The sequence below is a fragment of the Leuciscus leuciscus genome (assembly GCF_965113295.1).
Source record: "Leuciscus leuciscus genome assembly, chromosome: 11".
Taxonomy (NCBI): Eukaryota; Metazoa; Chordata; class Actinopteri; order Cypriniformes; family Leuciscidae; genus Leuciscus; species Leuciscus leuciscus.
The window spans coordinates 10,069,605-10,095,566 of record NC_138735.1 but is presented as its reverse complement, the minus strand read 5'-3'; the positions used below and the strand labels follow the sequence as shown (position 1 = coordinate 10,095,566).

The 25,962-nt window shown below is 42.1% G+C and overlaps 1 protein-coding gene and 2 long non-coding RNA genes across 4 annotated transcripts in view; 1 reads left to right on the top strand and 2 right to left on the bottom strand.

Annotated features, from left to right (window-relative positions):
• The window catches only part of LOC309509983, a 182,928-nt gene extending 176,154 nt beyond the window's left edge, over window positions 1-6,774 (bottom strand). Inside the window, exon 1 of the long non-coding RNA XR_014210140.1 lies at window positions 6,321-6,774. This is a non-coding gene — a long non-coding RNA (uncharacterized lncRNA). The remainder of the gene's footprint in view (window positions 1-6,320) is intronic.
• The window catches only part of dpp6a (dipeptidyl-peptidase 6a), a 447,069-nt gene that overhangs the window by 41,792 nt on the left and 379,315 nt on the right, over window positions 1-25,962 (top strand). Inside the window, exon 1 of one of the 2 annotated variants that reach the window (XM_082184975.1) lies at window positions 25,516-25,881. The exons of the other annotated variant lie outside the window; for it this stretch is intronic. Coding sequence (XP_082041101.1) covers window positions 25,831-25,881 — 51 coding nt within the window. The 5' untranslated portion in view covers window positions 25,516-25,830. Of the gene's footprint in view, window positions 1-25,515; window positions 25,882-25,962 lie in introns of those variants that run through there. 2 annotated transcript variants of the gene reach the window in all.
• Window positions 22,475-25,962, bottom strand: part of LOC309509977 — a 961,882-nt gene continuing 958,394 nt past the window's right edge. The window contains exon 3 of the long non-coding RNA XR_014210134.1: window positions 22,475-22,668. This is a non-coding gene — a long non-coding RNA (uncharacterized lncRNA). The remainder of the gene's footprint in view (window positions 22,669-25,962) is intronic.

Sequence of the window (25,962 nt, the reverse complement as noted above, 5' to 3'; positions counted from 1 at the left end):
ACGCGCTGGCTCACGTATGGCCCCGCCGCCCGCTCTATGCCTTTCCTCCCGTCTTTCTCCTGCCTCAGGTGATAGAACGGATCAGAGAAGGATGCTCAGTGCTACTCGTAGCGCCGTTCTGGAAAAACCAACCCTGGTTCCCAGTTCTGATGCAGCTAGCAAGCACTGCCCCATGGCCAGTGCCAGTGAGGAGGGACCTCCTCTCTCAGGCCAAGGGCTCGTTTTGGCATCCGCGCCCAGAGCTGTGGTCCCTTCATGTTTGGGCCATCAACGGGTACCCGCTGACCTCCCCAAGCGGAGTGTTAAACACGATCACGCAGGCTAGAGCTCCGTCTATGCGTCGTCTCTATTCCTCGAAATGGTCAGTGTTCTCCAGCTGATGCACAGCTCGTGGCGTGTCGCCCCTAGACTGTGGGGTGACGGAGGTTCTCTCCTTCCTACAAGAGCTGTTGGACAAGGGCAGGACCCCTTCCACGCTCAAAGTGTATGTGGCGGCCATAGCAGCGTTCTCAAAAACAACGCTGGGTCAGTCAGTAGGAAGGAACGATTTAGTCATCGTCTTCCTTAGAGGAGCTAAGAGACTGAATCCTCCCAGGCCTCCCTCAGTCCCTGTATGGAACCTTTCTACAGTGCTGGAAGCCATGAAAGGTGACCCATTCGAGCCTTTACAGACGATTGATCTTAAACACCTGTCTTTCAAGACAGTGTTTCTTCTGGCTCTCGCTTCAGTGAAGCGCACAGGGGACTTACACGCGCTCTCAGTAAGCGCGACGTGTATGGAGTTTGGGCCTAATGACTCAAGAGTTATACTCAAACCTAAGCACGGTTATGTTCCAAAATCCCTCAACACACCGTTTAGGGCGCAGGTCATTCCCTGTCAGCCTTACCGGTCTCTGACGAGGAAGGAGACGCAAGCTTCCTTTGCCCAGTCAGAGCATTAAGAGCTTATGTGTCTCGCACGTCTGTTTTCAGACAGACAGAGCAGCTCTTTGTTTTCACTCTACGGACGTTCTAAGGGACTTGCCGTGTCGAAACAGAGCCTATCCAGTTGGATAGTTGATGCTATAGCGCTGGCTTATACCTCTAAGGGCTTACAGTGCCCATTTGGAGTCAGAGCACACTCCACGAGAGGCGTGGCCTCGTCGTGGGCTTGGTCTAGTGGGATTGCCTTGCAAGATATCTGTATGGCGGCAGGCTGGGCCTCCCCGTCTACATTTATAAGGTTTTATAACCTAGAGGTTCCCGCCTTGCAGGCTAAGCTGCTTTCGGTCTAAAATCGGTACTGTCTGCCCTGATGTGTTCGGGCCAGAATACTGAAACTGCTTGAGCAAATGCTCGCTGTTGGATCGCGCAGCTCTATGGGCAGTGTGTAAGACCCACTATATTCGTCAGTCCAGGCCGGGGGTCGCCCTGACTGTACGACACATCATCAGTATAACTGCTCCTTATAAGATGTTATATTATTACAGGAATGATGCTATTCTAGCCACTCTTTCCTGGGCTCTCTGTGAGTCCATTATGATCATGTACTATATGAGCCCGGGCACTTGCCCTTGGGACTTTGGTGCTGGATCTTAGCATGCACGGCGTTTTACACTGTTTCCCCTAGCGTAAGATTTACGCAGTACGAGAGTACCTCTCGTAAGAGAACGTACTCGGTTACTAACGTAACCTCGGTTCTCTCTAGAGAGGAAACGAGTACTGCGTATCTTGCCGTGCCTGCACACGCTCTGGTTCGCTTCGGCGATGAAAAACCAGTGAGCTAGCCTCTCGAAGCTATGTTTATAGCCCTAGACCACGCCCATTCTGGCGGGACGTGACGTATTGGGCGCGAAGCGCCCCCATTGGAGCTGACGTCACGAGTGGGCCTTATCGATAGGCTGCTGCAGTTGCCGCAGGGCAGCCAATAGGCGCACAAGCCGTCTCGCCTGTGTCTGCATGCTGCCGCAACGCGTTTTACATTATTTCAAAATTAAGGATAATTTTTTGGCTTCAGTATCTCGCGGAAAAGAGATTTTCCCCTAGCGTAAGATTTACGCAGTACTCGTTTCCTCTCTAGAGAGAACCGAGGTTACGTTAGTAACCGAGTACGTTTTCACTGTGTCACTATTGCTTTGTTACAGATTGTTTGATATGTATTGATTATCTGTACGTGTCTAATCAAAATGAGTTTGATTTCAGATGTTTTTTTGTTTTGTTTCAAAATCGTTTATTGCTGTCTGTGTCAGTAAATCAAACCAGTGAAGAAAATAGAAGGATGAAAATAATCTGTTATTAAAACTGTGATTAAATTATACATAGAAAGTGATCAAAGAACACTCCCTTTACAATCACTGGAACTGTCAATCAAACGGCAAGAGCTTATCAGAGTGAGTTCTGGACTCTCGCCAAAACTCCCGTTATAATCAACAAATCTCTAATGTACATCGTGTTTGCACTGTTAGTTATGATGAAAGCATTCGTGATAGTGCAAAAATCGAGCCGCAATGACGAGATCACTGCATTCATGTCTGTCATCGGCCTCATGTTCATCGCTGCAACCTTTCATGCCACGATCTAAATATGATGCTATAGATGTGGCTGGTTTTATTTTGAGTTTGACAAGGCAGGATATTGAAGAACAAAATCCTGAAATGTATCAAACATAACACATACTCAAGACAACCTTATGTACCTAATTTATTTATTTTTTATAAAAATTAAAACAAACAAACAGGTGGAGTAAAACAGATGCAAAACCTGAAATACATCAGGCTTCATACAATAAAACCTGTAAGTTATTTATAAAACAATTTAAGAGCACGTTGTATAAAAGAAAGTTTGTGTCTTTTTGTTTTACTCCTGGGCACAACAAATTCCCTACTCTGCCGTAGTAGATAAGTAGGTGTTGGAGCCACAGACAGGAAACAATGCAGTGGTGATGAACTGTCCTTGAGTAGTTTAGAAAAAGTATGTGTAGTGGCCTCGTCGTGCCTCCCACTCAGTGATGGGAGAGTAGAAGTTGGAACACCTATCATACGACAGTAACGTTTTTGGACCCTCTCTAACTCATCAGAGAGACCTTTTGGTAGTCCGCCCCATACTGGGCTAGCGTACTCAAGAACTGGTTGTATAAATGTCAAATATACTTTCATTAGAACATCACAAGGGAGACCTGCGTTTTTAGCAACACAGAGATAGTGGATTCTTGGACGCACCTTCAAAATCATGTACTTAATGTGGGCGTCCCGTGACCAAGCTGTTTATGGAGATGCCAGAAAGCAGAGGGGATAAAAGTCCCCCCTGAGGAACACCATCTGAAATTGGATAGGAGTTAGACACACAGGAGCCCCACTTCACCTTTTGCTCTCTGTTACTTAGCCAAACCGGTCATCTGACATTCATGTCAGCTAAAGCATAAAGCAGCAATGATCAATTGCGTCAAAAGCTCGAGTAAAATCAACAAAAACAGCATGGATGTCCAATTTATTATCTAAATATGATGCTATAATCAACACTTTTCATGATTAGTTAACTTGAGAGCTGTAATGGTAAAATGTGCTAAAAGTTTTCTAGAGAGTTCCACATAGCTATTTCATATGCAAAGATGTTAGCCAATCAGCAGTGGGCATTTATATTGAAGTTTTACAGCAGACACACCCCTTCAAACAGAGCGTTCAGATAAGAGGGCTAAAATCAGGGTAGGAAAAATGCCTTTTATTTCTAAATGACCATTTTTGATGTAAAAATCCTACTAACATCGTAAGTCCACCCCAGGAAATATTTTAAATAATAAAATAATGCAGTTTTATGACCCCTTTAACGTTTCCTTTGGTTCAAACAACTAGGTACAGCCTTATTATCTAATTAGTCTAAGAACCGTTTTCAAGTCTTTAATCATCCTATTTTTTTTTTTTGTAAAAAAACCAAAAAAACATCAAAGATCCTTTTTTGTGGAACGTCAAAGCCGACCTGGATTTGAAGTCACTGATAAACAAGAGATAAGGCTTAGAAAACCTTCCATCTACTAATAAATATAGCCAGTCACCATACACCCAACCGTTCCAGGAAGTGTTCAAAGTGGAACTGTTAACCAATCAAATACACTCACACAGCACATAAGGCAGTCTAAACAGGCACACTGAATAATGCCTCAGTAACAGTCCCTTTGACCTATTCACAGTAGGAATATCAGATGCATTCAACAAATTCTCCTTAAATATTTGGACAGTACACTCCCACAGTACAGTCCCCCTGGTCTCACCTCAAATATCATTCCCCAAGTGCTTCCTCAGCTTAGTGTTTGGAATAGGAATCCTTTCATTGAAATGCACAGTGTTGCCATCTTCCTATAACTGCAGCTGAGTGTTTTATTGACTATTTGAAAATGGCTGGCAAATAACCTGCTGTGCGTGCCGAGACAACCCACATGGCCATGGCCGTTAAAAGAAATGATTTGTTGAGTATGAACCACACTTAAACCTCACTCATGTCGTACAAGAGTGCAAATGAGCAGTCGTTTGGATGTGGCACGCAATGGAACATAAAAATGGTTTTATGGGTGTAGAATCATCCCAATCAGATGTTTTTAAATCACTCACTGACATTCCTACATTATGAATGATTGCTACAAGGATCGTTTGTGTGGTTACAAAAGCACAAACAGCTAAACTCTAATGGGTCATTCTTAAGGTGCTATACGCTAAAAGTAAAGTTCAACCTAGTGGTCAACATGGAATTTTTAATGGCCGATTCGTGAATGGCCTCACTCTTTATTGATGATTTATTAATATGCATTTTATATTTTTACAACATTCCAATCAAATATCTGTATGTCATAAATTGCCGCTGCAAAAATAAAAAAATCAGGTTTCATGGGTTGAATGTACTTTTGTAACCAATGTATAAGTAGTACTAAACATGTTACAGTTTTGATCTTTTGGGGTTGAATGTTACAGGGTTAAAGGTCAGTGTGCAAACTGTCAAATCAGTGTTTTATGTAGCAAATATCATTACATGGCATTATGAAATATTCATTGAAAGTTTTGCATTTAAAATGTAATAGAGATGAATGGCTGATATTCTGATAACCTTATGAAAATGAAATTTTTGTTTTAAAAGACCTTTTGCACTACACACTAAACAGAGTTAAATCTATCAAATAATGTGAATAAGTTCACTACCCTGAGTAAATTGTATTTATATTAAGTCAAAAATAAGGTAATGAGACAATTTCCTTAGAATTATGCTGAATATTATGAACACAAGCACTTACAGTAATCTTTCCATCTCGTTTTTCTTGATTTTTGAGTTACTATTATTTTCTATTTCTGTTTTGAGCTATAATAAGTGTTTCCTCTACCATCTTTGTTCCTTTTATTGCTCTTATTCTTAAATATTGCTATGTTACTTTGTTAGAATTTTCCACTTACAATATAGTTCAACAAAAACATTGAAAAATGAATACAAGCACAGCAAACACAAGCTATAGCATTCTAGATAAACTGATTATATAACAATATTGTTTATTATAAAATAAGAAAGAAAGTAAGTACATACATAATGTGTGTAGAAAATAATATTCTCTGGTGATTTTAAATGTTATAATGAGCAGGTGTTAGAACTTGCAGTGTTGGTTGTCAATGCCTTGATTTAGTCAACGCACAGCTAGTGAAGAATTTCATAATACACAAAGAGAGCTTTGTCATCTGGAGAATAATGAGACAGGTGTTCGCTCCAGAGCAATTGACACTCTATCAAAAGTGAAGAGGCATTTTATCTATGTCACCACAGATCTTGCGGGTTTGCAGAATATATGCTGTATTTGTAATTGTATTCATTGATCAGTCTATGTCAGTGAAATCGTCTAACTTCTTTGTCTATAAATGTCTTCTGTTTGTGTTTTAGTTGTGCGTTAGAAATATACAGTGGCCCCAGACAATATTTTGTCATTAGGTAGAAATGTTTGTTTTAAAGACTGAGCACAAGCACACTTTTCTGGTAAAAACATTTTACTGAAAGAGTTTTGAAATAAAACAATATGCAGTATATAGTGTTCAATATGAAAACAAAAATTGTGACACATTGGGGTTAGTCCAGAGCCGATCAGCCCTATACGCACACTACGCAAGGTGCGTAGGGCCCCGCAAATTACTCAAGGCCCCGCCTCCCCCTCGTGTCAAAGCGCGTCAATCAATGTTTACAATATCGATGACAAAATGAAGCGGAACTATCTTTCTGGTCACGAAAAGAGAGAGAAAAAAACACCATGAGAGTTAATTGCGGCAACAGTTCAGGTAGACTTGTGTTCTCTCCTCTCAAAGTTTGATGTCAGCAAAGACCAGTAGGCTAAAGTTAAGTTGATGTGAGTTGATTTATTATGCTTAATAAACGACAAAGGACAACGGTGTTTGTTTATAAACTGCAGCTCGGAAAAGATAACCGCGTCACGCGTTCATATGCGCGTGCATGAAATGAAACGTGCACTTTCCAGCAGAAACATCTGTCGGGATTATAGTTTTAAAACAAGACGATGATTATCTAGTCGCTCAGTCAAGGTTTAGTTACAACTCTGCACTAATGCAATAATGAAAGCCATGTATTGACATTGACTATTGATAGGCTCCATTGAATTTAAAATGTTGATTGGCTGGAGATTCTGGTCAATATGGATGCACATCCCTCAGTAAATAATAACCATCAAGTATCAAGAATTACTTTTATCATTTAAAACACAGTGACATGCTATGGCGCCATTTTAGCTTTTATTCATTCACAGGATATGCATTTTTGATATCAATAATTAAATTTGTACTATTTAAAATGTGAATACATTTTCACTAGAACTAGTTAAAGGAGGGATTGTAGTGGGAACACTGGGGTGTCAGGTGTGACTGTGTGGCAATGGCAAATGGTTCATGGCTCATGGGTCAGGTATGAGGGCCCCTAAACAGAATTTTGCTTAGGGCCCCAGGGAGGTAAGGATCGGCTCTGGGTTAGTCACATGGCATGAATGGATCATTTTCATATAATTGAAAAAGGTGTGCCCGCACAAAAAAAAAAAAGAAGATTTTTCGAAGTTGTACTTTTTACAAGAAAATCGTTTTTTTGTGTGTGTCTAGTGTAAAATAGTGTTACTTGAAGATTCTTTGTAATTATTTGTGAAATTTAGCAATTTTTCTGACTAATTATTGTCTTTGTTTTCCAGTGTAGTAATGATAATGGTACATTTCAAACCTCATACTCCTTGAAAACAAGTCAACAAGGACAAGTCAAGCAGATGCCTTAAGCCCAAAGTACTTCAGCCGTCCAAGTTCCGCACAATGTAATATTCATCATCAGGAGTGTCCGTGGACATCTGTGCACACAGTCCGCGTGCAGACCAATTTCATGTGTACAGATCATGTGTAACTTCTCCGACTCTTTACTAGCTGGCCTTTATTACACTCATCCCCATAATCCTCATTTCAATCCGGGTCACGGCACCAGTGTAACCCTTCCGGTTATACTGCAGCCTCTAACATGTCTCTTACCTGCACAGCACTTTACTAGCTGGCCTCCGTTACACTCACCCCCCTAAACCTCACTCCAATCCTGGGATTCGAACCGGCGTTTCCAGCATGAAGGTAGGCACACTAACAAGGATGCTAAAGGTCGCTAGTTCACCTCTTGAGGCTAAGGGAATGAGGTTTGACTGACCTGCACATCACTTTATTACATACCTGTCAACACTCCCGTTTTTCCCGGGTTTCTCCCGTTTTTTAGCCCTATCTCCCAGACCCCTCTCGGTTTGTTATTTCTCCCGGGAAACTCCCGTAATTTGCATGGCCCAAACTCCTTTATGAATAATTGGACCAATATGTTTGTCTAATGTTGACCAGTTGCCAGATCTTGTATTAAATGCATTATATTCACACAATCCACACACCATATACAATTTCAATCCGTTTGTCACCTCAACCTGGCAACCTATAACCGCAGTCACGGAAAGTTTAACCCGAAAGCGAGCCGATAGACATCCAACCCACCCCCCACCCCCCGTCGCGCCGAACGGTCCCCGCACAAATCTCCCGGATTTTGAAAACCAAATGTTGACAGGTATGCTTTATTAGCTGGCATCCATGAAAGTTGTGCGGACAGGACTGTGCACGAGGCTGAGTGGAATGCAGAAAATAAAGTATACCCAGACCTTTAGAGGTGAAAGGGAATACCAATGGTTTTTCCAGGTATTAAATACCATCTTAGTCTGAATTTGAGAGGAAGTTTTATTTGAACTTCAACTTGAATTGAATACATTCAATAAATATCACCTTGACACCAATTACCGTGAAGTCATTGCAAAAACAGCTTAGAAAATCAAAATTAGTTCTATTAGATGTGGAGTGTCAAATTCCTCAACTTCTTGCTGTTTGGGCGAATTTGTCTTAGAAAAGTTTTTTAAAGAGTCTGCTTCACCTTCGACACCTACATCTGGATTCTTAATTATTTACAAGACCTTTGAAATAAGCGTGGTGCTTGGATAAGCATTCGTAAAGGTGACGACAATTTGCATTCGCAAAGCACTGTCCATGAGATTACACGAATTGATTGATGCTCTTTTCAGTCGCCCCAGAAACCACCTTGAGGATCAGTTATGAGCTGTATATCTCCCCAGTAACAGACCATAAAGCATATTCTCTTCTGCACTACATCTTTCAGGTGGGGATGTGAGGTTTAATCCTAGACCAGCTGTCTGGATCGGGTGAGAGAGTGTCATGTTAATAGAATATCTGAAGGCAGCCAATGTCATGACTTTCTTAACTCTTTCCTTGACATTGATAACATTTTCTGTAATTTATTACAAAACGCTTCTCCGCCTTTATGTGTTATTCCGGCATTCCATGTTTTTACTGGGAGCTATTATGCATCTACTTTAAGAGTACAGCATCTCTGGATGACTGGATCCAAAAACAAGAGAAGAAAAAATATGCATAAACCAGAAGGAGCGGATATAAGTTTAAACTAACATGAGCACCAAACATTCAAACAGCATATAAATCAAAACTGCCTGACATTACAGAGACACGAAGAAAATCGAGTTATACCACTCAATCTATGTTTTGATCATTCTGAAGACACAAGAAAATATATTTACCCCCGGTTTCACTGACAAGGCTTAAAGGTGATACTCAGGGCATCTTTTTGAGCAATGTTGCTCGGCAATGCAACCAGATGAGACACTGGGCCCACGACCGATCTAAATTATCCAGATGTAAATCTATTGCCCATTTTCAATGGGAAAGTGCCCAAGCAACAATCGCCGGGCAAGATTGTCCAGCAACATTGCTCAAAAAGTTGCCCTGTGTATCGTCACCTTAAGTCTAGTCCCAGACTAAAATTCATGTTTGAGCTGTTTTAACTGAAAGCAACTTGCGCTGACATATCTTAAAATATGTCAGTCCCATTGTTTTGTCTCAAGACGCACACCAGTATGTTTTTTTTTCTACGGCATGTTTATAAAAGATACAGGCCCGGTTTCACAGACAGGGCTTAGACTAAGCCAGGATTAGACCATAGATCAATTAGGACATTTAAGTAATTTTTATAAACATGCTTAGAAAAAAACATTACCGATGTGCATCTTAAAACTAAAAAGGCACTGATATATTTTTAAGATCAGTCAGTGCAAGTTTATTTCAGTGGAAACAGCTCAGACTTACATTTTAGTCTAGGACTAGTCTTAAGCCCTGTCTGTGAAACCAGGGGACAATGTCCTAATTGAACTAATCCTGGCTTAATCTGAGCCCTGTCTGTGAAACCAAGCCTTAGTGACTTACATTTTAGACACAATAAATGTAAAAGTTTTGCCATTTCATTAACAAAAATTGTTCCAAACAAATCCACAGCAGAAGCAATACACAGTGGTGTTTAGTTTTTGAATGAATCCACATTTTGAACAAATCGTATGAGTGACTGATTCAATGACCTATGATAAAGTAATCAGTCAATTGCTATATTCCTGGATAAATTGGTAGATTTGAATGAATACAATTATTCAGTGATTCACACATTAATTAAGACAGTAACTTGCTACCTGTGATGACGCAGACGTGAGAGACGGATCCATGTGCAACAATTTAATGAACAGTCTTTTCCAAACAAACGTTTCAATAATAATGCAAACACAAAAGGCAGTAAAGCTTGAAAAGGGTGCAGGCTGGCACTCAGGGCAGTAGGCGGAAACTCAGGGTCAGAGACAGGCTTGGTTCAGGGCTGGCAGCTGGTAACGGAATCCGGGGACAGGCTTAAGGTCAGGGCAGGCGGCGAGAATCAGAATCCAGGTACGGTCAATGGTCACGGGGCAGGCTGCAGACAATCAGAGAAGTTAGTAACAGGCAAGGTTCAAAGGCAAGGTCTGACAGGAATACCAGAAAACGCTCGGACATGAATCACAGTGAGACAATACTTCGCAAAGGACGCAGAGATAACAAGGCGTATATATAGCTTTGGGACCAGAGTTCATTCAGATCAGGTGCGGGGATAATCAGGGAGAAACAATCCATACTAATCTGAAGTATGCATGGCACTAGAGTTCAGAGGAGAGCGCACGGGGCAGAGTTCACAGAGAATCATCAAGGCAGGACGCCGTAACAGAGCCCCCCCCCCCCCCCCTGCGAGCGCCTCCTGGCGCGAGGGAATTGACGACGGCGGGGTCTGCCCCGGAGTCGAGGTGCAGGTTTCTCGGGGTGATTACGATGGAACTCCTGAGTGAGCAATGGATCCAGAATGTCAGTGGTATTGACCCAGGAACGTTCCTCTGGACCAAAACCCTCCCAATCTACTAGATACTGTAGTTGACCGGCTCGACGTCTGGAGTCCAGCAGATGGCGCACGCGGTACGCCTCCTCTCCTTCCACCAGGATGGGCTGGGGAGCAGGGTCCTCAGTATCCACACACCTCTCTTCAGTAGGAGCAGCAGCTGGTTTGAGCAGAGAGACGTGGAATGTAGGGGAAATGCGCATATGTCTGGGCAGAGCAAGGCGGAATGACACAGGGGTAATTCGACTGATGATTTTGAATGGTCCTAGGTATTTCGGGCTGAGCTTCCTACACGGGAGTCTGAGGCGAAGGTCCCGTGTGGACAACCACACCCATTGCCCTGGCTGGTACTCAGGACTAGGTCTACGGTGACGGTCAGCTTGTTCCTTGCTGCGTCTTACAGCACGTTGGAGGTGAGTATGGGCCAGATTCCAGGTTTCCTCACTATGTTTCAGCCAATCATCTATGGCAGGGACATTGGAGGGTTCCCCAGACCAGGGAAACAGGGGCGGCTGAAATCCCAGGATGCACTGAAATGGGGTCATACCTGTAGAGTGTTTGTGTAAGGAATTTTGTGCATATTCCGCCCACATGAGGTAACGACTCCAATCCTCCTGATGACTGTGGCAGTAAGAACGAAGAAAGCGAGTGACTTCCTGGTTCAGGCGTTCAACTTGCCTGTTGGCCTGGGGGTGGTACCCCGAAGTGAGGCTCACGTTGACCTGAAGCTTCTCAAAGAAGGCTGACCAGACACGGGAAGTGAATTGGGGACCTCTGTCGGATACAATATCCTCGGGTAATCCGTAAAACCGGAACACAAGATTGCACAGATGTTCAGCCGTCTGCAGAGCTGTGGGCATTTTGGTGAGTGGAATGAGACGGCATGCTTTTGAGAAGCGATCAATCACTGTGAGAATGGTGGTGTAACCCTCTGAGGGTGGCAGGTCTGTGATAAAATCTATGGCAATATGAGACCATGGGCGCTGCGGAATGGGCAGGGGCTGGAGTAGACCCGCAGGCAACAGACGAGAAGATTTCTGGGTATTACAATTCTGACAGTGCTGAATAAACTCGCTGGTGTCCTGGGAGAGCGTGGACCACCAGTAGCGGTTCTGTAAGAGTTGGATGGTGGCGGTGATTCCAGGATGGCCGGAGCTGGGAAAGGCATGCACATGGTTTAGCAACCTGTCACGAAGAGTTTCAGGAACGTAGGTTTTCCCAGGCGGGCATTCAGACGGGATCACCATGTTGGCATTGGCCAGGGCAAGTTCGGTTTCGATATCCCACTGAACGGGACCAAGGACTAGGTCAGGGCTGATGATAGACTCGGGGGCATGGATTTCTAAATCGGTGTCAAACTGGCGAGACATGGAATCAGCTTTGGTATTTCTAGACCCGGGCCTGTAAGTCACAGTAAACTGGAACCGGGAAAAGAACAGTGACCATCTTGCTTGGCGTGCGTTCAGTCTCTTGGCTGTGCGTAGGTACTCCAGGTTCTTGTGGTCAGTGTAAACAGTGAATGGGTGAGTGGATCCCTCGAGCCAGTGACGCCACTCCTCAAAGGCCGACTTCATGGCCAATAACTCGCGGTCTCCGACGTCATAGTTCCTCTCCGCTGAGTTCAACTTCCTGGAGTAGAAGGCACAGGGGTACAGTTTAGCAGGAACTGACCAGTATTCGAGGCATCCACTTCCACTACAAAGGGCAATTCAGGATTAGGGTGATGCAAGATAGGAGCAGTAGTGAACCTGTCTTTGAGCCGGTTGAAAGCCTGAGCAACACTTTCGTTCCAGGGAAGGCGTCTCGTGCCCTTACGAACCAAGGCTGTCAATGGTGCTGCCACGGAGCTGAATCCCCTGATGAAACGTCGGTAAAAGTTTGCGAAGCCCAAAAAGCGCTGCAACTCCTTTAACGTAGAGGGCTGGGGCCAATTCACCACCGCTTTGACTTTGCTCTCATCCATAGCCACGCCCTCTGGACTGATCACATAACCCAGAAATGTTGTGGACGTCTGATGGAAGTCGCATTTTCCTTACTTGGCGTAAAGTTGAAACTGGATGAGTCTTTGCAGAACGGCTCGGACGTGCTGGATGTGGGCTTCGAGGGTGTCTGAATAAATCAGGATGTCATCTATGTAGACTATGACTGTGTGAAAGTCTCACTAATGACACTGATTTATGACGTGGATGGATGAGCGCTCTCTTCCCGGTTGCGGGGACTTTTATTTTGACGGAACGCAGCTCATACAGTGGAGTGCTTCAGAGTGCAGCGAGAACGAGCCTTGAAATTCCCTGACTAAATGCAGTTATCTGATCTACGTTATGTTCCTTTGAGTGTTTAAAGTTGTGTGCGTCCGGAGAGAAAGTGAGTATTGTAAATTTCACTGTTACTTGAGCTGAGTTTATTGTTGTTTGCTGAAATAGAGATGTGGAAAGAGTTATGACACAAAATGGATGCTAATGTGAAGTATAGAAGTATTTGAGTTTTCATCCAGTACAGTGTAATTATGTATAATTAATATACATGTAAGCTGTGTATTATGTTTCATGTTCTGCTGTATTCAACGGCAACATTGTGTTGATGTTTTTGGGGAAGCCAGTAGTTTTAATGCCATTTATGTTTTTATGAGTGTGATTGTGATAAGAAAGAAGCATTGTTTGTTAGAGCATATCTTTTATTTGTTTGTTGCAGACCACACACTCATATGCTGACATTTCTAAGGACATAAAGCAAAGCCCATTAGGATCTGGCTCCCCCCCTTCATATGCTTGTATAAATAAATCGGTTAAACTGGATTCCTTCTCCGACTTTGGTGTTCTTACCGGCACACCCGGACCAGCTTCACCTCATTAGCAACAGCTAGCACTTTACAGTCCTTAGCCCTCAGCTACAATGACACAGCGGTGGAGCATATCCCGGAATACATCGTTGACAAAGGACTGGAAAACAGCAGGACTGATAGAGAGACCGAACGGCATCACGAGATATTCGTAGTGCCCAGTACTTGTGGAAAATGCCGTCTTCCACTCATCTCCCTCGCGGATCCGAACCAGGTTATAGGCTGAGCGTAGGTCCAGTTTAGTGTAATAGTTGGCCGTGCGGAGGTGCTCAAGAGCGGCGGGTACTAAGGGCAGCGGATAACGGAACTTGACTGTGCACTCGTTGAGTGTTCTGTAATCGATACAGGGTCGTAGACTTCCATCCTTCTTTTTGACGAAGAAGAAACCAGCCGACACGGGAGACGTGGAAGGTCGAATGAACCCCTTAGCGAGCTCCTCTTCAATGTACTTTTGCATAGCTTCAGTTTCAGGCTGAGAAAGAGGGAAGATGCGGCCCCTGGGTGGCAAGGAACCTGGAATGAGCTCGATGGCACAGTCGTTCTCTCGATGCGGGGGTAACCTGGTAGCTTTGACTTTACAGAAGGCTTCGGCAAGGTCGTGGTACATGACTGGCAGGTTTGATGACACGGGTTCCTCCCGGGGCTGAGTGATACTTCGGACCGGTAGGGGTTGGACTGTCGTAAGACACTTGGAGAAACAGTTCTCGCTCCAGCTGATTATCTGACCTGTAGTCCACTGAAGATGAGGGTAGTGAGTTCTTAGCCAGGGTAAGCCCAGGATGACAGGAGTATGAGGAGCATGGAGTACATAGAAGTGTATAGTCTCGCAGTGAAGTGCCCTCGTGCGCATATGAAGCTTCTGAGTTACGTGAGTAATGCGGCCAGTGCCTAGGGGGCGTCCATCGACAGCCTCGACAGAAAGAGGAGAAGTGCAGGGAATTAGAGCTATCTTGTGCAACAGAGCAAAATTTCTTGACATGAAATTTCCGGCTGCCCCAGAATCAACTAAAGCTGTAGCAGTAAAAGATCTTCCATTATTAGTGAATTCTAATGGCACTGAGATACAGGATAGAGGATTTAAACAGTCAAGGTTCAGACTCACCGAGGGTTTATCCTTGAGTGTGGGTCGTTGAGGACAGTGCAGACGGAAGTGACCGGCGCCACCGCAATACATGCATAATCTCAAGGTCCTGCGGCGTTCTCTCTCCTCCACAGACAGCTGCGAAGTATTAATCTGCATGGGCTCGTTGGTTTCGGTGGGCGTGACCCACGTGGCGCGAGGCGCGGAGAGGCTGCGTGAAGTGTTCGCAGCGCGGCTGCCACCGCGGCGAGAACGCATCAAGTTGTCGATTTGGATGGAGAGAAGAACAAACTGATCCAAATCCTTTCCCTCGTCGCGACAGGCTAGCTCGGCTTGCAATTCGTGATTTAGACCCCGACGATAATCCACCTTGAGAGCATTTTCTGTCCAGTCGGTTTGAGCTGCTAGAGTACGGAACTTCAGTGCATACTCCGAGGCGGGAGTTCGTCCCTGCGCGAGCTCCAGAAGAAGATCCTCCGCTCCCTTCCCTTCCTTGGCATGTTCGAAGACGGCTTGAAAACGTTCCAGGAATTCTCCGTATGACGCAAAGGCGGTACCATCATTCCTCCAGACCGCGGTGATCCACTCCAGCGCGCGCCCGGTGAGTAGAGAGCATACAAATGCGATCTTGCTGGCGTTTGTGGTGTGTAGAGAAGTCTGTTGGGCGAGATACAGAGAGCACTGTAATACCCCTTTTCCACCAAGGCAGAGCTGGTGCTGGTTCGGAGCCAGAGCCTAGTTTCAAATCGGTTCTTTGTTTTTCCACCGCCAAAGCACCAGCTCCGAACCAGTAAAACTGGTTCTTAAGTAGCACCAAATCATTGCAGGGTCTAGAACGGAGCCAAGAAAGAACCGCTTGCGTCAGAGGCTGGGGGCGGGGTTACTGTGGCCAACAAGACTGAAGAGAAACTTGTGACCGCCATTTTTAAATAGCACCTAGTCAAGCTAATAGCAGCTCGATTATAATATCCGTCTATGTAAGTTACGGCGAGCTGCACGAACGTGTTGGATTCGCCGTGTTTGGATGCTGATTTATTTTCGCAAACCCATGAGCATCCATAGTAACGCAACGTCTATTATTGTTGATGCCTTGTTCGAGATGCATGGACCGATCAGAACTGCGGGAGTGTTTGGAGATCATACGACTCCTTGTGCTTTTTGATCGCTTTCGCAGTGCTTTGATTTCATGTGCTGATCGTTCTGCGAGAAGCCGATGCATCTCGAACAAGTCTGGTGTGTTTGTGTTTGGCGCTGCCGCACTAGCGTTGCTGGGCAACATGATACGTATGCAGTGACGTAAGATATAGCTCTGTTGTGGCTCTCTGGCCGGTGGAAACGCAAACCGGTTCTTAGTAAGCTCATCAGTCGAACCAACTCCGAACTGGCAATAGCTCTAGCTCTGAACCAGCACCCGGTTCTTGTTGGTGGAAAAGGGGTATAAGATGAAGCCCTTGCATTTACCTGGGTCTCCGTCGTATTTCTCGGGTAATGCGAGGTGTGGGCTAGCGCTTGCGGTCATTAGTGTTTCCGCGGTAGGTTTTTGCAGGGCTTGAACCGCTTTTATCAATTCCTCCGTTAGCGTGGTCAGTCGAGACAGCTGGTGGTGATGAGTGGCTAGCTGAGAGGCTTGGGCGGTGTAAGCAGCCGACAGGGGGGTCATAGTCGCTGGATCCTCGTTTGGCGAAGTATTCTGTGATGACGCAGACGTGAGAGACGGATCCATGTGCAACAATTTAATGAACAGTCTTTTCCAAACAAACGTTTCAATAATAATGCAAACACAAAAGGCAGTAAAGCTTGAAAAGGGTGCAGGCTGGCACTCAGGGCAGTAGGCGGAAACTCAGGGTCAGAGACAGGCTTGGTTCAGGGCTGGCAGCTGGTAACGGAATCCGGGGACAGGCTTAAGGTCAGGGCAGGCGGCGAGAATCAGAATCCAGGTACGGTCAATGGTCACGGGGCAGGCTGCAGACAATCAGAGAAGTTAGTAACAGGCAAGGTTCAAAGGCAAGGTCTGACAGGAATACCAGAAAACGCTCGGACATGAATCACAGTGAGACAATACTTTGCAAAGGACGCAGAGATAACAAGGCGTATATATAGCTTTGGGACCAGAGTTCATTCAGATCAGGTGCGGGGATAATCAGGGAGAAACAATCCATACTAATCTGAAGTATGCATGGCACTAGAGTTCAGAGGAGAACGCACGGGGCAGAGTTCACAGAGAATCATCAGGGCAGGACGCTGTAACACTACCACCTACTGGTGGTTTAATTTCATATTTAAAAACATAATTTCATTGTTTCCCCATCATTTCATAAAAAATAAATAATAATAATTGGTCCCACTTTGATACAATGCACTTATTGCATTGTTTTGACATTGTTTTCTGTAGGTCTATAAACAAAAAGAAAGATCAGAGTGCTATGTCTTTTTTTTCTTTTTTTTTTAACCGAGGGGGATACAGAGAAGCTTTCTTTTGTAACAGTAAAGGAGCCCTACATGGTTGAGCTAATGTTAGATGTAAGCCATAGGTCTTAAACCCTGCTTCTGGGAGTCAGATATTCCCCATGTCTTGTCTGGACTTGTGTTGTCTTTCATGTCCTAGTGGCATCTTTGTAGTTCAGTGTTTTTCATGTTGATTAGTCTCCCTCTCGTTTCTTTGTTACCTTGTTAAGCTTGTTTGCTCCTGTGTATATTTAGCCCTTGTGTTTCACTTGTTATATTATCAGTTGTTGTACATGTAATGGTTGGTTCTGGTTATTCTGTGGTTTTGTTCCTTTGTTTCTTGAGTTTTTTGTTATCTGTTCAATGTGTTATTTTATTAAAAAATTAGATCCTCACCTTCTCCTGCTTTCTCCGGCTCATTACACTGGGAACGTCACTGTCCTGCAGAGTTTACATATTAATGCTATATAGACAGCCTCACTTTGGCCCGTTGATGCTTCAACAAGTCTGCCATATTAAACCGGACAAGACTGCTCTATAAACAAATACAATTAAACGGGAAGCTGCTTTTTCCTAGGCGAAAAGCACAAAAACTTTAACATTTCTCAACTGATTCCAGCACTTTATGATCTGTCTGGAGTACGAAAAGGTTCTGTCTCCAGTTGCTTAAAATCTTGGTAGTTAGACCTTGAAAATTATTCATTGCCATAAGGAAAACTCACTCTTTTCAATAATAGATTTTTCTTGGTTAATAATTGTTTAAACATCCCTAATGTACATGAAGTGTTCATAAAGCTTTTCATTGTGGAAATGGATTTTTCTGTCTTCAACACCATCATTTTAGCTTTTTCACTTGCGCCTCCAGGTCACAACACAGCTTGTTTACTTTGAATTACTGAAAAAGCTAAATAATGAAACACTAAAAACCAACAAGTTTTAAAACTGCAAAATCATTTGAAATGCTACATGTGGATTTAGGCAACATTATAATAAAGAATATGAAAAGAGGCTAAACAGTGTTATTAAACATTAACTTTAAATGATACACATTAGTTTTAAACATTGTCTTTGTTGTCATCTAATGTTTATCATTTAAACTTAATGTTTAAAACTAATGTTTATCTTTTAAAGTTAATGTTTAAAACCCTAATAATTCTAATAACACTGTTAAAGGGATAGTTCACTTTGAAATTAATTTTTGGTATGTTTTAGCTTACCTCAAGGGCATCCAAGATGTAGGTGTCTTTTTTTCCGTAGTAGTTTCAATTTTGATATTTTTAGGTCAAACCGTTCTTGTCTGTCAGTCATATAATGCAGGTATATGGTCACCACTTCAAAGAGCATGCACAGAGTTCAAATTAAAACAATTCCCCGTCGTCCAAATTAAACAATTCCCCATCGTAAGTACACATTGATGGCCTAAGACACGAAACGAGCGGTTTGTGTGAGAAAACGAACAGTATTTATATCGTTTTTACCTCTTATACACAGCCATGTCCAAGTGATCTGATCTGACGTGTACGCAGACTGGTGCATAGATATATACACTAGATGTCGCCTTAAAGACATTCGTTCCAAGCAACTGCCGTAGACAAGGCGACATCTAGTGTATATATATCTATGCACCAGTCTGCGTACACGTCAGATCAGATCACTTGGACATGGCTGTGTATAAGAGGTAAAAACGATATAAATACTGTTCGTTTTCTCACACAAACCGCTCGTTTCGTGTCTTAGGCCATCAATGTGTACTTACGATGGGGAATTGTTTAATTTGGACGACGGGGAATTGTTTTAATTTGGACTCTGTGCATGCTCTTTGAGGTGGTGCCCATAGACCTGCATTATATGACTGACAGACAAGAACGGTTTGACCTAAAAATATAAAAATTGAAACTACTGCGGAAAAAAAGACACCTACATCTTGGATGCCCTTGAGGTAAGCTAAAACATACCAAAAATTAATTTCAAAGTGAACTATCCCTTTAAGCCTAATCTTTAGTAAATCTAAACATAAACATGAATTTTTTTCATATGTTGCCTAAATCCACATGTAGCATTTCAGATTGTCGTTGTTGTCATCTAATACTTACAACACATAAAATTAATGTTAAAAAAGAGGAAATAAGCATGCACAATTAAATACCAAATACTGCCCGAGAAAGATCTACTGTAACATGGGTCAATACTTCAGTTTGTAAACTAAAGTTTAAATAGTTTAAAACTATTAAAGTAATATTGGTCAAGAACCGATTTGTTAGCAGCATTTCTTGCATGCTTAATATAAGTCGCAAGAACACTACTTTTCAAAAGTTTGAGGTCAGCAAGATTTAAAAAATATATATATTTGTAATATTTCATATGCACACCAAGGCTGCATTTATTTGATCAGCTATTATTGTTGTCTTCAGCGTCAAATGATCCTTCAGAAATCATTCTAATACGGTAGATTTGATGCTTAAGAAACATTACTGTCAACAGTTAACTGTCTTTTGATCAATTCGACAAGTCCTTGCTGAATAAGTATTAATTTCTTTCCAAAACAACAACAACAACAACAACAACAAAAAACCTTTTGACCAGTACTATATTTCATTATTTCACCAGTGTCAGATTTTTTTGGAGATTATAAAAAGCATTACATTGACCTAAATGTTCCCTGTCTGCTTCCTTTGAGGTTACAGTTCTAGATAGAGTTTTGGACTGTGTGTTCTTGTGTTGCCATCAGAGAGTCAGCATTTTCATGACATGGTGACATTGCATTTAAGGCTTAGATGATTATATAAAAAATATAAAAAATAAATTAAATAAAAGACCTGTGTCCACAATTGAGCGTCCTTATGGCAGTATGCAGGTTGCACTCTTCCGATGGGGAATGCGTCAGCCAAGAAAATGCCATTGAAATGAATGAAAATGTATTCTCTAGGCATTATCCTGGGTTAAAAGTGAGTTTAAATTTAAACCTGTTTAACACTGAGAAACAATTGCTGTTGTATGAGCACTACAACTGCTGTATCTTTCCTCACCAAGCGTGCAGCACCTTACGACCTCCCCTGCCATCCGTTCTGACTCCGGGTGGGCAACTTTTCTGGAACATTTCCTAAAGTTCTTCTCTCCTGTCAGGCTGGCCCATGAGGTAGAAAAACATCTGCTCTGGAAGTTCACCTCATCATTCATCTCCCCAGCAAAGCAGGTTAAAATGATGGATTTAATATGCGTTTATGGCATATGTCTGCTGTTCCCAGGAAACACTTCCATTAATATTCAGATATGCTGGGCGCTTTGCTTTCAGAGGAACAGGCTGTGTCTTAAAAGACTGGTAATTGCTTAAGACTTATTCGTTCTTTCACTCATTAAATCATAAATAGTGCATGGACTTTGAATAGTTTCACAGAATAGTTATTAGTTTCAATGAATAGTGTTTAACTCTTCATGTTTCGTCTTGAATGCAGCTCAGTTTTAAAGAGATAAGGATGTTTTTCATGGCAAAATATGAATGGCAGGTTTAGATCCAATATGTTCAAATAAGAGTAAAGCAATCGTTAGGAAATCAACTGACCTCATATTTGAGCACTATGATGTCACGTTCGTTCTACACATATGGGCACAATTTGTCTGCACCTGTCTTCATTAACTGAAGTAATTACTTCTACGTCTGACAGGGCATGACCTGGAAGGTCAGCGCTACTGACTCTTCTAAATTACCCTGGCTCTGCTTACAAAGTACTCCTGAAGAACCCCGCAAGACGTTACACATGAGCCGGTTAATCAACAGTGCAGAGACAGCCATCAATTCTGAGCGCTCATATGACTGGAATCCTAATGTTGACTGCGCTTGTCGAAGTGCTTTATCTTTATGCGCACGTGTGTATAAGTGTACGTGCTATGAATCAAGTCATTTGAGCTTTTAGGAAATATTTTATTAATGGAAACACTTGGAGTTGGAAAAACAATGGTGTTAAGCCTGGCTCAGACTACAGGGGTTTCAGGCCGATTTATACCTGATCCAAACAATAGCCAATAAGAGACGGAAGTTGAACTTTTGAAATGGCGAATGTGAAAGCCGCTGTACAGGTCCGGTGGACAACGGAGATGGATGAACGGCTGGTCGAAATGTGGAAACAACACGACTGCATTGTCTTCTCATATAATGTCTACAGCAAGTTTCCATCCATTTTGTTTGTATCCGCTAAATCTGGCATGATAATCTTAAGAAAATCTTGTGATGTGTGATGTGCCATGATTTTCAAATCCTGTAGTGTGTGCAGGTTTGAGATTTGAAAGAAAATCTGTGAAGATTCTCCTTAATGCAACCAGATTTCACAATAGGTTAAGATTTATAAACTCCTGTAGTCCGAGCCCGGCATTACTTGCCTTGATTTTTGTGAATAATGGTTTTAAAAATGGTGCCTTGGTAAAGTCTGTAAATGGATGCGTTGCTTTCAATTTAATCCAACACAGGCTTATTGGAAAAATGTACCTGTGGCAACATTTTTGCAAAACGCAAAATACGTAGTCTATCAATACATAGTTACTGCAGTTACCACTGCAGTTTCCAACATAAATGAACACTAGAGGCAGTAAAACAGCAATCACTTTTAATCGTTTTCACACACAATTATGATTACAGGGGCAGATTATGAATTAATAAAGACTTGTTTTCACGCGCTCCTTGCACAATTATGTTATGACCTCAAAACACTTTTTACCATAGTGCAGGATTTGTAAACTAATATATTTGGAGTTTTCATCATTTAATCAGCTCCATATGTTCAGTTTTACTAAGCTTGCTCGGTAGATCAGCTGCTACAGAATAGTTGTGATACGGAGAGCTCGGGTACGAATCCCGTCAAAGACGAGTCACAACAAAAGAGCTCAAAAACAAGCTAAAATAGCATAGTTGTGATTGCGTTTTTGTCTCACATTTGCTTTTGTTAACACTATCGTGTAGGTTTAGAGTTTAGTGTAGGTGTACGTTATTTTAAAATTGAGCATTGAGCTTTTAGCGCCACTCACCGGACATTTCAACTCAGAACTGCGGTGATAAACTCCAACGTAATAAAATATTGCCATATTCACGTTCATCTGTTCCGGCAAAAAAACTAAAGCGCCACTTTTTTAGCGCCACTCACTGGACATTTCACTTTGAAACTTTCGCGAAACGTGCACGATGCAACGTATTTTCATAGACAGTATTTAAACTGGACACAGCGACCCCATTGGATTCAATGGAGACAAGTGAAGTCAATTAGAAGCACTCACTTCCTGGGGGTCGAACGTACTGCGCAGACTCAAACTGAGCTTGACGACGTAGATGTGTACTAGAAGTCTTCTAGTAGCTGTGCCGAGAGAAATTTGAATCATTCCCTTCTGAAACTTGCAGAGACGGAGATCGTGAGTAGGAGGTGTCCATGAGCTAGGAGCAGGAGAAACTTTTGCTAAGTATTCTGATTAATTACTTTGTCATTTTGCCTCCACGTCCCCCCGATTGCCTGCGAGCTTCTCCTCCTGTCCATACGGTAATTCTCTACTGTGCGACAGAGAGTTGCATGGTTATGACGCAATCGTTAGCCTATTTTTTACAAAAACTGCTTCTACGGGGCCATAACGTAAGAAACAAGGTAATGGAGCATTTCATAAATTTTCGTGTCTCTTTAGAAATAAATAATGGACAAATGGAGTCTTTAAACGCCTCAGATGTAAAGTTATTCGCTGTCAAAGTGACGCCAAAATGAATGGGAGTCAATGGAATGCTAACAGCAGGTGGGGGTCCGCTAATCAATGGCGGCGCCCGGGGAAGCTTCAATATTTTATGAAACCCTGCCCCCCTGCGTATTTTGCGTTTTGCTAAAATGTTGCAACATGTGGCAACATTTTTGCAAAACGCAAAATACGTTGCATCGTGCACGTTTCGTGCACGTTAACCTGCAGGTACGTTTTTCTAATGATTGGCTGATTTAATCAGATGTTTTGTGCTACAGACATACCTTAAACTGTGCAGCTTGTTGAGGAGAGGTGTGCTATTACTTTTCTAAGTGGTAACTTACAATTTTCACTTGGGGAACAATAAAACTGGCAAAAAGTGTTTGTTTTTTTATTATTATTATTTTGTTTCAATTATGACCAAAACATTTAAAGTGTGAATTACATCAAAAGTTTAGTGCTTTGAACCAAACCAAATAATAGAAGAATTCAACTGAATGTGGCTTTTAATGTTGAAGCAACTGATGGACATAGGCTTAATTAAATTAATACACTATTATCCACAATACCACAATAATCCTGAAGATCAGAAAGTCCAGGTTGATTCAACATGCTTTGTTGCAGAAGAAACCTTAGTCAACTTTTGCTTGTAACCATGAGATTTAGTGAAACATTTCAAAATGATGCCCTTCTCATCGTCATCGTCCTTCTCTCTCCCCCCGCCCCGCCCCAACCATGTAGCGAACCCTATTTTGTGTATGCAGACGTAATTAATGTCCTTGAGGGAGTCATTCCGCAATGTTGCCATATATTGATTGTGTCCCTCAATTCTTAAATTAGCATAATAGCCTTGTTAACAACAGAATATTTATTCAGGATAGTACGTCCTCCAAGCTGTTTTTCCCTTATATTTTGTTTTATGGCTCCTTATGTTCAGTCTGCAATTCATTGCCGTAGCCTACACTAAATACAAATAGCCAATGGCTCATTTTCATACAGTATGTGTCTGCTCACCCTATAAGGAATGTTAATTATCCTTTAAATTTATATCTATACAGCAGTGTTTAAATTTGCACTTTAAATTACTACATATTTTAGATGTCTCTTTATTCTAACACACCTGACTGTTTGAAAACTGGTTCTTTTTGCAATACGGTGATGCTAGTGGCCCAGAAATTACACACTTCAGCTTTACAGGTTGTATTTTTGAGCAGGTGGCCCAGTTTCTGACCCAGCACGGCTGACTATGCAGTATGGTGGTTGGACCAGAAAAACTCCTACTTATTGTAGCAATACATTTTGCTGGAGTAATTGACTGTAATCAGCTTAAAGCCTGTTTGTGGTGGGAACATTTTCTTTGCTTAGAAAGTTGCCTGTCCTCTATGAAGAATACAGTGTTAGATGGCCAGAAGTGAAACTGACTTGAAGCATACACTTACACAAGTCTTATTTTATACATTTTGTCTAATTGCAATTTATAATAGTGCAAGTATGTGTTGATCCTAAAAGGCGCTATATAGACATTACCAAAAAGTTGCAATTCATAACTATTTTATGTTTTGGCAAATTGGTGGCAAATTTTTATGATCTAAGTTTTTGTACAGTTTTCTTATGCCTTACTGATGGTTAGGTTTAGGGGGTGGGGTTAGCGGTGGATGCTTACGTTATTTTTTCTAACGTTATGCTTATGTCTATTTTCTTTACAAATCAAATTGTAAAATTTCTAAATCAGCACCTCATAAAATAACATTTTCTTCGGGTTGGTTTGAGTTAATCTACAAGTCATACATCAATTCACAAATTCATTAATCACCCGCTTGTACAATACTTATCTCATGAGATCGGGTTGAAATATTGGCATCCACTATTAATAATAATAATAGTACTAAAAGAAACAGCAGACAACCAGCTCCTACAGCAGGTAAACCCTCCATGCAAAAGAGATTTTATTTTATCTTGAAAGATTTGGCAACACCACAGTGGCCGCTTTGGATCATCTAAGAGGACCAGAGACTTTCATTCTATGCCTGCTGGAGTTGTAACAGGGATCTCAGAAATAGAGATAGGCCTACTTGTGAACACTTTGATTTCATATTTGTATGCTTGACAAAAGAAATAAAATAAAAAAATTAAATAAAGGTTTTGACCTGAATAATGTTTGAAAGAGATCTGAGAGCAACTTTTATGATGCTTATTTTGTCCTTTTGAGAGCTTACACCACTTTAAACCACTGTAGACCTGAACAGACATATTATTCACCAATAAAAAAAATAAAAAAAAATGCTGGTAACCAGAATAATCTGGTAACCAGCAATAGCCTATACAGGTCTTTTCAACAGAGATACACAAGACCCTCAGTTTCTGAACAAATATGTCTATATGTTCTGTGAGCTTTTTTTTTCATTTCTTTTTTCTGACATTGTAAATCACATTGGTCAACTTGTGTTGTTTAAATTGTGCTATATAAATAAAGTTGCTATTGTTATTGCCATTTCATTTAAAAATGTAATATTTTGTATTTTAAAATAATAAAAATACTAATATATAAAATAACCCATTGGTTTCATTTGTGTTTTTGTAGTAATACATCGATTAATTTTCATTGAGATATTTCAATGACCTCAACAGTAAAGTTGGAGCAATAGATCCCGTAACAGGCGCGAGGCGCGAGGCGTGTGTTCCTCTCACAGCAGCGGGATTGTCATGTGCAGCTTCACTCTTTACTCGCGTCGAGTTCACGGACCGCGATAGAAACCATCACTCGCTCACCCCTCTCTGAAACGAGCAAATAAACCGTCCTGCGCCACAGTGAAGGCTCTCTGAGTTCTAACTGCTGCTGGCGTCTTAAACAGCCGACGGTGAATGACTGTAGAGCCAGTTTAGTGTCGGAGCGCTCAACAGGGTGCTGAGAAAGAAGAACCGGACCGGGCGGAACCAGCCGAGACACAGACACTGACACATACATCCATCACACCGAAGAAACAAAATGAAGGAGAAGAATTTAATCGAAACGGCCAAAATGCAGGGAAATATGATGGTAAGCGAAACATATTTATTATCAGATGTGTGCGTTTCAGAGGAGATACTGAAAGTGACTTTCTGTGTTTAATAGATTTTA